A 14539-nucleotide genomic window follows, 5' to 3' on the forward strand; every position below is an offset into this window, starting at 1 on the left:
TCTCAAACGTTGCCCGTGTGGGAACCTTCACAGGTCCTTTGGCGACCTTCCAGGATCCCGCCTACTGTAAAACAGCCCAGAACCAGGTTACGACATGCTTTTATTCCGGCACTGATTACCTGATTGCGATCAGCTGTCTGGCCTCCGGCCGAGCCACTCCAGCAGCCGGCGCCCTAACCACACCCCGCTGCATACAGCATTCAGTAAACCTTTGTAGAAACAGCTGCTCTTTTGCATACCAATTATATCGTCTATTCAGTTTTTTTCTCTCTCATTTGTCAACCATCTGTGTAATATGATGTATTTTCTCTGATAACATAATTGTGGGGGAAACTTCTGAAGCAATTGGAGTCAGGACTCAAAGAGAGACATGATGGAGAGCTGGAGCTTTGATGGCAAACACTGATGGTTTATTTGGAGCTTCGGCCGGAGAATTCACAAGACATGTCACGGGCCACGAGTTGACCACACGGTTGAGATGCCACAATCAATTCTGAAGAACTCTACCCCAGACCCATGTATTTAGCTAGTTCAGAGGGAATAATCAACATCGTGAATAACAAGATAGAATGATAACACCTCTATCAGCTGACGCCAACAGGCAGGAACAGGGAGACAAAACACTGACAGCACAGCAGCCAAGGCTACAGGTGCCTGTGCTCAGTCAGGACAGAACTGATAAACTGGGTCAAAGTTATGGGCCTTGGGAAATATTTCCCTAACTCGTTGAATTTATGGAATAAGCGTTTATTTTCCATGGGTAGAAAATAAGAGCAATATTTCTGTCGCACATTTTAGGGATTAACATTACTACCTGTTCGATTTTAACAAGACTGCTGTTAACATATTTAATGTTTACTTTTCTGAGAAGTGAGGCGATTTACATTTCAGGAGAAGAAAATACAAGGGCTGTCAAACTAAACATGCGTTAAAAAAAAAATGCAATGCAAACTGATCACATTACCAAGGTTGCCCCTAACTTCTTCTCGTAATTCCAGCGCAGATGTTTACCATGAATTGCATGGCAGAAGACAAGTAAAGGAAGCAGGAAAATGGCACAAGATGTAAATGTTGAAATGTGTCACACTTAAAAGCATCTAATTCAGGGGTTTTCAAAGTGTGGGAAGATGAGCCTCCCCTCAGAGACCATGAGAACAGCCGCGTCCCCCCTCCCAATTATTATTGCTATTATTATTGTTGTTGTTGCTATAATGCAGTGGTATTCAATTGCATTTCAAAGAGGTCCAGTGAGAGAAAATGTAATTTAAATGCTCTGTTTTCACCAGTGTTGTGCTAGTTACTGAAAACCAGTAACTAGTTACCATTACTAGTTACTTCATTTCAAAAGTAACTCAGTTACTTTACTAGTTACTTAAACCCAAAAGTAATGCGTTACTATGAAAAGTAACGTTTTTGTTACTTTAAAAACGGGCTCCCATTAATGCCCTTATAGCCTTCATTTCAGTAGTGTTATTGCATTGGAGAATAATACAATCTGTTGATCAACTTGACATGCATTATATGCAATCTGGATTGCATCGATATTAGCTGGCTTTCCATTTTTGTATATTCTTTCTCCAGGTAGTTGGAAAAAGTTTTCCGTCCCATATGCCGTGTGCCGCCCGGACATGCTATCATGCTAACTAGCTCCCTGAAAGCGGGTGACTCCACTGTAGCAATAGCCTGCATGTGTTCTACTACAACATACCGTGCAATGGCTTTATCGACTTTTCCCTGGCTAGCAGTCCCTTGGTTAAAATCCAGCCGCTGTTGCTTAGGTGGAGGTGGAGTGGCGTCGGCTGAGTCTCTGTGGTCTTAACTACTAGCTTCGTCCCAGCATGTTGTTTTTGCAGATGTTTTAAGAGATTTGAATTACTGGTTTGGGCAGTAGATAGGCTCTTTGACCCGCCAAGACACAACTTACATTTAACTAAAACGTTCTTTTCTTTGTGCTCGACAAAAGTGAAATAGTGAGAATATCTCCAGGTGGAGAAACTAGACTTGAGCTCCGCCGCCGCCATGATAGTCTTGTTAGTAAACAACACAAACACGCCCACAGCCCGTCTCCGCATGTGACACAGGAAGTATCTAAGTACATTTACTCAAGTACTGTACTTAAGTACAGTTATCATCTCTGTTCGCCTGGCTGTTGACTATATAAAAAAAACTAACGGAGTAACGCACCATGTTCTAACGGTAACTGAGTTACTGAATTTAAAAAGTAATGCGTTAGAGTAGGCTACTAGTTACTGGCAAAAATAACGGCGTTACAGTAACGCGTTAGTCCCAACACTGGTTTTCACTGTCTCTCTTTTTTGAGCACGCCATTTGAAGTTACTCCGACTGTTTCTCTCTTCTTGTCTCATATCTGTGTGTGTGTTTGAATCTATCGTGCTGACTCACTGACTGCACCGATTTGATTGGCTGAGTAGCGTCACCTCCTAAAAACATAAAAAAATAACTTTTTAAAACCTTTTTATCTTTATGTTTTAAACATTTTTTAAAACATTTTTAACATTTTCAACATCGTGGATAATTCATTATGCTCCTGGCAACACACTGAACATCAACTTTGCCTCCTTATTACACTCACCCCTACTTAATGCTGGGAACAATGAGTCTGCGTCTTTGATGCGCACAGGCGGATGATGGTATTTTTTCAACAAAAATAAATATATTTAAATAATAATCATTTAATTTAATGTTTAAAGATTCCTCAGACCTCTCCCCCGCGGGACCGTGCATTATCATAACCTCTGCACCGCATCAATCTCCTGCTGAGAGCGCCACATTCAAAATGGCTGAGGTGAAGCTCTAGCGGAGAATACAGCATTGTAAATAACTAGGGGTGTAACGGTTCACAGAAGTCACGGTTCGGTTCGTACCTCGGTTTGGGGGTCACGGTTCGGTACGGGTCCGGTACAACAAGAAAAAGCAACAAAAAAAGTCCCAAATGCATAATTCCAGGTTTGTTGTTATTTATTTTTGAACAGTAGTACAAGTTTCAGTTTAAAAATAAGGAACTCTAACATTTTGAGTAATTAACTGTATTAAACAGTTAAAAACAAACCACAAACAGTACCACACACACTGGCCATAGTATCTATAATGGCTGATGTCAAACAAAAAGGTTTCATCAAGCTGTAAAACTAAAAAGAATGTCTTGAAAATATTACATCATAAATAATAAGTGTTTCAAGAGCGCAAAGTCGTTGAAAAACATATGCCAAAAGCTTCCGTTCTATATCGTATAAGGCTTCGCCCTCTAAGGCTATCGCTATTGGGTAATCCCCCACTGCACGTGTGCAGCACTGACAGACTTATTCCACGCCCACCTATGACGTGGGCCCCACCTCCAGGCTCACTTCCGTATAAATAGGAAGTAGGCCTTACAATCCACTCCTACTTTTCTTCAGCACTCCATTGCAGAAGCATTGACAGGACAAACAAGTTATTTTAAGAGCTACTTACTGAAAAACAAACATTCCTCCTAAAAAGCTTTGTTTTTCTGGTAAGATGGAGACTGGGCAGGAAAGTCAAGGCTGCGTTAGGAATTGCCCGGTGTACGGGTCGGGCTACATTATGAGTTTTGACAGGCACTCACAGTGTGAGTCCTGCCTGGGAATAGAGCATGCAAACTCCCGGGATGTCATGCTCGCATTGTGCCCGTCTCCCGCTGGCCCTCAGACAGCAGAGAGCGGACGCTGCTCTTACTCCCGGGATGTCATGCTCGCATTGTGCCCGTCTCCCGCTGGCCCTCAGACAGCAGAGAGCGGACGCTCTCGCTGCTGCAGAGGTCGAGGACGATTGGCCCGTCCAGGAGGAGTACTCCGGGGACAAAGCCCTTGATTTCCTGGATCCGAATGGCGGGCACGAGTCGGACGACTACGTCCCCTCCATTCAGGGATCACCAGGTGATTCCCCCATTATCTCTCCCCTCCGGACGGAGGAGACAGGTAGGGGACCCGGTGTAGGTCCGGTGTATGATCCCGTGATCCCTATCTCCGCCATCACGGCGTTGCCGTCGATTGGCGGGATTATATCCAAGGCCTGGGGAAATCTCCCCGTTCCCCTAGCTCAGGAGAGCGCATCTCAGGATGATATGTCCGGGGTGTTCTCCCGGGTACACAGGGTAAGGAGTGACCCGGTCTGGCCACGCTTCCCGGCCATAAGGAAGTACCAGGAGGGGGCGGCGGCGGACCCTGGAGAAATGAAGGCTCCAATAGGGACATACGTGCCCCTCACGAGAGTGGTGGGATTCACGGATGTAGGTTTCCCGACCGTGCCTCCTCTAGAGCCGAACCTCACGACGTTCTTTGGGGCTAGGCAGGCCAGCACGGTTACCGGACGGCAACCCATGCTGGCTGCCGCCAAAGATCGGTTTGTCGCCCGACAGACGGACCGAATGCACCAGTGTGCGTTTCAGGCGTCAGCGGCGGCGAACAATATAGCGTTGCTGTCAAACTCCATGGTGGAAATGTCCGAGCAGTCAAAGACTATGTCCTCAGTGGAGGCTGAGGAGATAGGTAAGGCGGCCAGTACTGCACTTACACTGTGCGCAGCAGTCGCAGTCTCGCAGGCGCGGATTGCGGCGTGGGCGACACAGGTCCACCGGTACCTCTGGCTACAGCAGGGGAATATACTGGAGGGTGCAGGAAAGGAACTGCTGGAGGCTCCAATCAGTCCGGACGGACTATTTGGACCACAGTTCCACACCATGGTGGAGACTATGAAGTCTGCGGCAGAGCAGGCAGATGACATAAGGCGTCACGCTAGCTGGCTTCAGGATAAGCGTCCTCAGCAACAGCAGCGACAGCAACGACAGCACCCGCAGCCCCCGCAACAGTTTCAACGGGGGCAGCGCGGACAGCGGCGAGAGCAACAACGGCGTCAGACTCGCCCTTCGGCAGCTGCAGGGGCTCCGTCCCAGGTCTCCGCTCCTCCGCCGCAGAGACAGGATCTGCAGGCGATGAGTCGGAGGGGAAGGAAGAACCCCCGCTCCTGGTCTGCTCCTCCGAGAGAACCTCCGAGGAAGCAGAACCGAAGATGACTCTTTGGGGGGGCTATGTGGGAAGAGAGAATTGTTAATAAAAATGATTCAAATCTCAACAGTGTGTCTGTAGCAACTGTGTCTCACGTATCCCCCACACTAGTCAGGCCGGCTGCCATTAATCTATTGATTAAAAGGCAGCAGGACTTGTTGCATAATCCATCTGTTTTTAACCTGTCGGTTAATGAACAGAGGGACTCGCCGTTTGAGCCAGCTGTGTCTAATCTGTCGGTTAGCAAACAGCTAGGCTCGCTGTATAAGCCTGCGGTATTTAACCAGTCGGTTATAAGACAGCAGGGCTTGACATATAAATCGGCCGCTTCTAGCCTTTCGGTTAGCAAGCAGCGCGGTTTTTCCTCTGTCTCAGTTGTGCCTACACACAGTCGTATTAAGCCTACCACGGCTGTTACGCATGAGGTGAAAAGCACTGCACACACCTCCGCGAGTGGGAGCGGAAACCCGCCTCAAGGTCCTGTTTATGCGCTTTTTCCTAAACAGAGACGGGATGAGAGTCGGTGTGTGATGCAGCGTGTGGAGACCCCTGCGCAGCCCTTTAGGGCGGGGCCCCCCTTGGGTTGCTTCACAAACAACGGCGGCAAGGGCTCTGGCATGGCTTGTCACCATGACTACCACAGCACAACAAAAACAGGCACGCCCGCTCTCAGAGCGGTGCTCAGAGTGGAGGCGGCTATGTTTAATGGACGGATGGATGAGCAGGCTGATCAGCAGAGTGTATTCTCTGCAATTTGCCTTACCCTCCCCGCAGTTCAAAGGGATTCAGGAAACACTTCTGTCATCCCAAGAACAGTGTATTGCGCTCCAGCCAGAGCTGAGGAAACTCCTGTTAAAGAGAGCAATTTCCAGGGTTCCTCAAGGGGAAGAAAATCAGGGGTTTTACTCCCGCTATTTTCTTATCCCGAAAAAGACCGGGGGGATGAGACCCATCCTAGATCTGTCAGCATTCAACAGAGTGATACGAAAAAGGCCGTTTCACATGCTGACAATCAAACAGGTAATGGAGTGTGTTCACCAGGGAGATTGGTGCACCTCCATAGACCTAAAGGATGCATACTTCCACATAACCATCATCCCAAAACACAGGAAATTCCTGCGTTTTTTCCAGGGAATAGCGTACCAGTTCAATCGACTGCCGTTCGGATATTCCCTGGCCCCACGCACTTTTTCAAAGTGTGTGGAGACAGCGCTGGAGCCGCTGCGCAGAGGAGGGATGAGAGTGTTATTTTTTCTGGACGACCTGCTGTTGCTGGCTCGCTCCAGAGAGGAAGCTGCTTTACAGACGGTACAACTTGTATCTCCCCTGTCAAGCCTGGGTTTCATAATCAATTGGGAGAAGAGCTCTCCTCTTCCCTCCCAGATCATCATGTATCTGGGAATGGAATTCAACTCAGCCCGCATGAGAGCACGACTCTCACAGCGGAGAGTGGAGAATCTGACAGCTCTCCTCAGGCGCGTCACACCCGGCAGGGTGGTGACAGCCCTTTCCGTGATGCAGCTGTTGGGCATGATGTCAGCTGGTCACGTGGTGATTCCCCTGGGTCTCCTTTACATGAGGAGACTTCAGAGGTGGTTTATTCGCCTGCGCATCGACCCTGTGCGTCAGAGGAGACGCATGGAGTGCATTCCTCCATCCGTAGGTTTGGATCTGACCTACTGGAAAAATCCCCACGTCCTGTCAGTGGGGGTCCCCCTCGGCAGAATGACGTCACACACATCGGTGTTTACAGACTCATCGCTCTCAGGGTGGGGGGGAACATGCATGTCGCAGGCAGTGGGGGGACAGTGGCCGCCTCACATGTCCCTTCATATAAACACGCTGGAATTACTCGCCATATGGAGAGTAATCCAGCACTTCGCCCCGTTGCTGTGGAATCATCATGTGTTGATTCGAACAGACAACAAGACGGCGGCAGCCTACATAAATCGTCAGGGAGGTGTACGATCAGCGCAGCTGCTGGACACAGCCAGACGGCTGTTGTGCTGGGCGCGCACACATATACTCTCGATCAGAGCAGTATATATTCCCGGAGAGCTGAACAGAGGGGCAGACCTCATGTCCAGAGGAGGTCCTCGACAAGGGGACTGGAGCCTCCACCCCGAGCTGGTCTCCCAAGTGTGGAGCAGGTTCGGGAGAGCGGAGGTAGATCTGTTCGCTGCACGCGGGAACGCGCAATGTGCTCTCTGGTTCTCCCTGACGGCCCGTACACACAGCAGCTTTTGGCGATTTGTCCACCGCTTCCAGCGCGTCTCCGCCCATTGACTTTGAATGGGGATGACGTCACTTTCCCTCGCTTGTCGCCGAACTGCATTGTGGGGGGGCGAGGCGATTTCCAGGATTTCCAGGATGTTCAGGATTCCAAAGTTGAACAATGTTCAACTTTTGAGGCTGAGCTGGAAGCGCTAGCCAATCAAACCGCGTGCAAGCTGGGAGAACCAGACCCGCAGTTCATTTCTATATTCCACAAAAATGGAGGAGAACTTAGTTATTGCGTTAGCAAATCACCCGGTTCTTTATGACCAGTCCCTATTTACTTACCGGGATACAAACCGGAGGAACCATGGAGGGAGGTGGCAGAGGCAGTGGGTGAAACTGGCAGGTTTTCGCTTGTTTGGGGATTTTATATCCAGTTTACTTCGTTGCTAGTTTACTTTGTTGCTAGCAAGCATAGACAGTATCATTAGCCAACATGGAATGTAGCATAAAATAGCACCATAAACATTAATCTCATAAATGTTCAAAATGTTAAGAAAATAAATGTTCATCATAGCCCTTCCTATTTGACAATAGTGTAGAAGAACCGGGTTTTTTTGCTTTGTATGTCGGGGGCGGGATATTCATGTGATATTCATGTGATTGGTTGTTGGTCGCGAAATCCCCAAGCTGTCAGACACGCCCAGCTCCAGGATTTTCAAGATTTGGTCAAAGCTGCTGTGTGGACACACCGTGAGAAGGCAGGATCACCCTCCTCTGGGGGTGGACGCGTTCGCACACAGACCTTGGCCCAGGGTGTTACTGTACGCTTTCCCACCAGTCCCTCTGATCCCTCGGTTCCTGGACCGAGTGCAGGAGGAGCGACTGATAGCGGTCTTAATAGCCCCGAAGCGCACGGGAGCGTCCTGGTTTCCCTGCATACAGAGGATGCTGTCAGGGAGACCGTGGGAAATTCCGTGGCGGGGGGATGCTCTCTCCCAGGCGGAGGGAGCAATCAGCGGTCACCCAGTGTTAGGCCAACGTTTGTGGGCATGGCCCCTGAACGGGAACACTTAGAGGGGCTCGGCCTCTCTCAAGATGTTGTGAGTACTATTCAGGGATCTAGAGCCGCGTCCACCAGGGCGTCTTACACAGCCAAATGGACAGCGTTCCAGCGTTGGTGGGTAGGGAAAAGCGTGGACCCCGTTGCGTGGACGTGCTGTCATTCCTCCAGCTGTTGCTGGACAGGAATTTGGCCTATAGCACAATAAAAACATATGCGGCTGTCATTTCTTCATGCCATGGAGGTTTTGGGATCAGCACGGTGTTTAGTCACCCTCTGACAAAACGTTTCCTACGAGGAGTACAGAGACTCAGACTGATATCGCGCGCTTTAGCGCCTCAATGGGATTTGGCTGTAGTGCTGCGCGCACTAAGTAAAGCCCCTTTTGAACCATTGGATCAGGTTCCCCTGAAGTTTCTGTCAGCCAAAGTAGCTCTGCTCCTGGCTCTGACATCAGCTAAAAGGGTGAGTGATTTGTCTGCTCTCTCTGTGGCTCCGTCATGTCTCCAGATCCAAGGAGATGGCAGCTCAGCGGTGCTGCGCCCGAACCCGGTTTTTATGCCAAAGGTGATCACAAGCTCGTTTAGATCGATAGTGAGAACCTTGGATGGCTTCTTTCCTCCTCCTCACGCGTCAGAAGAAGAAGCCACATCTCATCTCCTCTGTCCCGTGCGCGCGCTGGCATGCTATGTTGCACGCACGGCTGCTTTACGCAAATCCCAGCGTCTATTTGTGCATTATAGAGAGCGCTCAATGGGGCAGCCTCTATCTGCACAGCGCCTGTCACACTGGCTGTGTGATGCCGTGTCACACTGGCTGTGTGAGGCCGTGTCACAGGTGTATGTTTCCTCTGGGTTGGATCCCCCGGAAAACATTAAAGCGCACAGCACCAGGAGAATATCAACTTCTACGGCGTTGCACGGAGGAATGACAGTGGAAGACATTTGCATTGCTGCATCTTGGTCTTCCCCCTGTTCTTTTATTCGTTTGTATTTGAGGGATGTCTCCCAGTCATCTCTGACACATTCAGTACTGAATAGCCTGCCAGAATGAGTAATGTCGGGGGTTTTTCAATTGCAGGCCCTCTCTCCTGCCTGTCGGCACTGAGAGAGCGCTTTTTTGTTCCCCCTCTCTTGATCGTTCCTAAACAAGGGAGACTCGATCTCTACTTTTTAGAAACGACAGGTAGCCCGAGTAAGCCTACCTTCGTTCCTTGATGGAGAAATATTAATTTTTTAATGATATTTTCCCTGGGAAGGTGATGCCCCATTTACACACGGCGAAATGGACATGGGTTATTAACTGAGTAGGTGTGTTTTGTGCTTCTGGTAATGGACGGAACCAGTGGGGCGTAGACTACATCCTGCTTCGCCCTTAACCCAATAGTGATAGCCTTAGAGGGCGAAGCCTTATACGATATAGAACTGGGGTTACGTAATGTAACCCAGCTTCTATGAGTATAGGCGCAGCCCTCTAAGGTTCGGGCCCCACTGGTTCCGCGAATAGCTGAAGAAAAGCTGTTGGAGTGGATTGTAAGGCCTACTTCCTATTTATATGGAAGTGAGCCTGGAGGTGGGGCCCACGTCATAGGTGGGCGTGGAATAAGTCTGTCAGTGCTGCACACGTGCAGTGGGGGATTACCCAATAGCGATAGCCTTAGAGGGCTGCGCCTATTCTCATAGAAGCTGGGTTACATCACGTAACCCCAGTTATTTATTTTGGTCTCTCGGCTCTCATGTCTATTGGCTTCTTAAAAACAGCAGGGATAAGCTGTTGAACTGTCTTTTGCCGGGCTCCGGTGATTGGCAAATATGGGTGATGCCTTATGATATGATTTAGCATGTTTGGCGTGTGTGACATCAGCATACCGCACCGCTATCGAACACCGCCGACACACCGTCCTCGTCCGATCCACCACTCGCACTCCATCGTTATTGTAGTCCACAGGGAACCCAAAATGTTCCCACACAGCTGATTTAAAAGAAGCAGGTGGGTTCTAGCTCCTGTTTGTTATCTGAAATCGCCATACTAACTTTTCTTCTTCTTGTATTTTGTTCATTTTGTTGTTGTGTTTCTTCTTGTTCTTCATTTGTTGTTTTAGGGCGGCTGGCAAACAGCTTTTAGGCGCAATACCGCCCCCTGGATTATATATAGTGAAGTGGATACTGCCCTGAATGACTTTTTCCCACTCGTAAAAAAAAAAAGGGATATTCGTCGTTTGACTGCATGTGCCGAACCGTGACGGTACGGGACGAATACGGATACCGTTACACCCCTATAAATAACTCAATCCTACGCTTTTTGAGCCAAATACGCAACTGTGTGTGTTAATAATTGCATGTTTTCACTGCTCCTAGGATATGCGGGTTCGGGTCGGTTTGCAGATCTTGTGCCGACGGGTCGGGTCAGTTTGCGGAACTGATCGGCAATATGGCGAGGCGGGTTCGGAATTGCATGTTGCGGGGCGGGAGCGGGTCTTGAAAATCAGACCTGTGCAGGACTCTGGCGGGGATGCAATGTAGACAGGAATAAACACAGATCATCCTCTGGCTGCAGCCTTTACCGGTACTTGCTTTTGATCAAAGTCAATGCGGAAAACCTGCACTCACACAGGTAGGTGAGGTGAAGGGAATGAGCACTTTTACAACCTTTTTGGCGAGGTGGGGGAACTCGGTCTCCACAGACAGCCAAAAGTGTGCAAGTGACACTTTACTCATCTTGTTCTCGTAATTGTTTTCTAATGCTTTCTCCCTGAAGCTCTCTGGCGCCCCCCCCAGGGAGGCACGCCTCACACTTTGAAAACCACTGATCTAGTTCAACATAGTAACTGACACCTGTTTCTTTCTCTGTTCCCGTTTATCCACAGGATATATGAAACCTCATGTACATGTGAAATTCTCCACAGAACTCCCCACATACATCGCCTAAACTCTGGACTGGATTACCACTCCAGCTGCGTCATGGATATTTTTTAACATTCTGGACACAATGGTTTTGAGCTTTATACCTCTGCATGTTGGACTCTGCTGACACATACTGTGCTCTGTTCAAACCTGAGGAAACTGTGTACAGGTTTTTCATTCTCCTTCGACATGTGTCTGATAAATTAAACATTTTCCCATTTATTTATACAAGTCAGATACATAATTCAGAGGGAACGGCAGCATGAACTAGAGAGGATAACAAATTAATTGAACAACAATATTTTGGTTTGCTGTTCTATGAAGCTATCAGCAGTAATGTATTATTTATTCATATGAATTGATGAAGTGAATTACACATTTATTTTGTAAATCATGACCGTCTGTTATAAATGTGTGTATTTTAATAACAAATGTCATACTAAACAGAAATGCTGTTGTAAAATGTGAATAGGGTACTTTAAAGCTTTTTGGTCCATTGTCTCTTGGGAAGCTGATTTATGGCACAATACACATTTTCTACTGAAATCTACTGGGTTTGGTTTTTCTGGTTTTATTTAACGTTTGCTGTTAATCTAATGCTTATGGTACTATTTACGATACATACAACTTTGTAAAATGTTTCGTGCTTCGGAATAGGAGATTTCTCATTACCAACGCTACACCTTCAGACTGCAAGTGATCCCTACTGTTAAAACTATTACAATACCTATTACACCTTCTAGGAACGGAAGAAGAGGACTATCCCACAAAGAAAGTGCTCGAAGTGGCCACACCCCAATCACAGCCAACCTCACCACTGGAGGCAGAGTTCTATTTATCAAAGCTAAGATTTAAGCATAGTGCTGGAAATAAGATACTTTGTGGGAGAATCCAAAGAACATGGCAGCGAGAAAGAGAGAGAGAGACAAAGAGAAAGTGGTACGGATAGAGATGGTAGAGTGCTTTTTGGGGCCACGATGCATTACGAGTGTTGTACTGGATTGGATGGAATAAGTTGACTTCCTGAATACTTAATGTGGCCAGTCAAGCTCAAGGCCGGCTAAGGTTGGTGACACATTTAGGCTAATGTCCTGACTCGCTCTCAAGTAGCACCCGTCTCCATCCCGGCTCATTATACCGCGCTGTAGGAGCGGGAGAAGTAGAGCGCAGATGCTACCAGGCTACATGGATGGTTAGTTTGTTCAGAGGAATGGGAAGCCCTGCCGTTTTCTGTGTGTGAAATCTGACAGATGTAAATGCCTGATTGATGTCTTTCAAATCTTCTGAGGCAACCTTTCCATATTAGTTTTTCCCCCTTTATTACATTTTGGATGGAAAAATACAGACGTGTGGTTCTGTCAACTTTGGATGATTTTTTTTCACAATTGTACAGACATAGCTGTACATGAATTGCCACCATGGATTCACCTACAATACAATCAATAGAATGTACAGAAAAGCAACGATTAGACACTTAAGGTGTTTTCACAAGTCATAGTCTTTTCAGCAAGTCCAGATCAAAGTAATATTTATACTTTTATATTGTTTTCTATTTAGCGAGCTATGGTTTCATAGTGCATAATCATTCCATCATTCTATTTGGTCAGAAATGTGGCAGTAGAATATAGTAAAACCACCAGCCGGAGATAACACCAACAGAGCAACATGGAAGATGAACATTCCAAGGAAACATTTGGTCCTGCTTTCGTGTTCCCACCAAACACATTTGGAAAGTGTTCAAAAACCCCTGTAGTTAAAGCTCCAAGTTCTCTCTAACTCATTACAACCTGTTGGTAAGCCATGTCGTTTTGGATCCAAAACAGTCCTCTTCGTTTTGGTTTACTTGGTGATATTCAGTCATGTTCTCAATGGAATCAAAATACATTAGGGTTTGCTTGGAATCGTACTCGAAGGCAGACAGAAACTACTGTTCTAAGACTTTTTCAGAGAGTTGGTCCAGGATTGCTTTTTTTGGTCCAAACTAGAGTACTTTATTCAGAAACTGCCTAAACTAACTTAAATGCAAAGCTGCATCTTCCTGGTAGAAGTAAACCTAGCAGCGATTAATTTTAGATAGGACTCATATGAATGAATATTCATATGGTAGAGGTAGGTCAAGGAGTGTGTAGGGAAATATATTGTTAAAGTAATTGGTAGTCGGTGGATTGCTTACAAATTTGGACGACCAACCAGAGAATATTGGTATCCAAATCTGTGGAATGCAGAAACTCGGAGGGACCTTAAGGCTCCAGGTTCACGGTGTACCAATTAGTTTCTGATAATATTTAGTGTTCAAATATGTTTGTTTATGCTGTATAGCATATACTTTAGTATAGTATTCATTTACATTGAAATGATGAGGACATTAAGGGAATATTTCCATCATTACCTAGTGTTAAGGCCAAATCTTGGAAAGGGGTTCTGTTTGAGTCTTTCCTCCGTGAATTCGGTGGTATCGTGCCACATGGAACATTTTTCACGTTACCAATTACTGACTACAATGTTATTTCCGCCATGGTTGCTTGATTTCGCAATGCTAGCTAACAAGCAAGCTATGTAGGAAGTGTTGGTTGCCCACAGTGGCTAGCTAACAGCTGTTGGCAGCCACTTTGGTTCAGGTATCTTCTGGTAACAAGATTAGAAGCAGTTCATTTCCAGAGTGATCTGCACTTTTGAATTAAAGTGTATATTGCTAGTTAAAGTTGTATTCAACAGAAAGGGGTACAATCAGCTTTTCCTCCAGTGTAGTCAAGTTGACCCTAACCTTAAAGCCCCTGTCACACTGTCCCGAAATTGACACCCGATGGACACACGATAAAGGAAATGTTCAAATTCGGCTGTGATCGTAGCAACATCGGGCCATTCGTGAGGGCATCTAAGCCATCGTATGACCGCCGGTGGAATTTCTCAGGCTCCGGCAGCAACTTCGTGAGCGGCAACTTCGTAAGGCACTCATGAGGGCATCTTGTCAAATCGTGTCATCTTCGTGTTATCATCGGTGCATTCACCCTCACTCTGATCGGGGCGAATGCCCGATGGCACCGATGATAACAAGATGCCCTCACGATGGCCTTACGAAGGGAAACATTTACACACAAATTCAACACGAAATTGAACCTTCGGCAATTTTTTGGCATGCCAAAGATTTTGCCTCCGCTCACGAAGTTGCTGCCGGAGCCTGAGAAACTCCACCGGCGGTCATACGAAGGCTTAAGATGCCCTCACGAATGGCCCGATGTTGCTATGATCACAGCCGAATTTGAACATTTCCTTTATCGTGTGTCCATCGGGTTGTTTTATTGCAAAACAAAATC

The 14539-nt window shown here is 47.1% G+C and overlaps 1 protein-coding gene across 3 annotated transcripts in view; it reads left to right on the forward strand.

Moving 5' to 3' along the window:
• LOC117547462 (VPS10 domain-containing receptor SorCS1) overlaps positions 1 to 14030 on the forward strand; it is a 235697-nt gene extending 221667 nt beyond the window's left edge. For all 3 annotated transcript variants that reach the window (XR_004569193.1, XM_034218221.1, XM_034218222.1), the window contains one exon: positions 11189 to 14030. Coding sequence is in view for 2 of the 3 variants with exons in the window: in XM_034218222.1 (XP_034074113.1) it covers positions 11189 to 11297 (109 nt within the window). In the remaining variant the exon portion in view is untranslated. The remainder of the gene's footprint in view (positions 1 to 11188) is intronic.
• The last annotated feature ends 509 nt before the right edge of the window (positions 14031 to 14539 follow it).

The sequence above is a fragment of the Gymnodraco acuticeps genome, unplaced genomic scaffold, assembly GCF_902827175.1.
Source record: "Gymnodraco acuticeps unplaced genomic scaffold, fGymAcu1.1, whole genome shotgun sequence".
NCBI lineage: Eukaryota > Metazoa > Chordata > Actinopteri > Perciformes > Bathydraconidae > Gymnodraco > Gymnodraco acuticeps.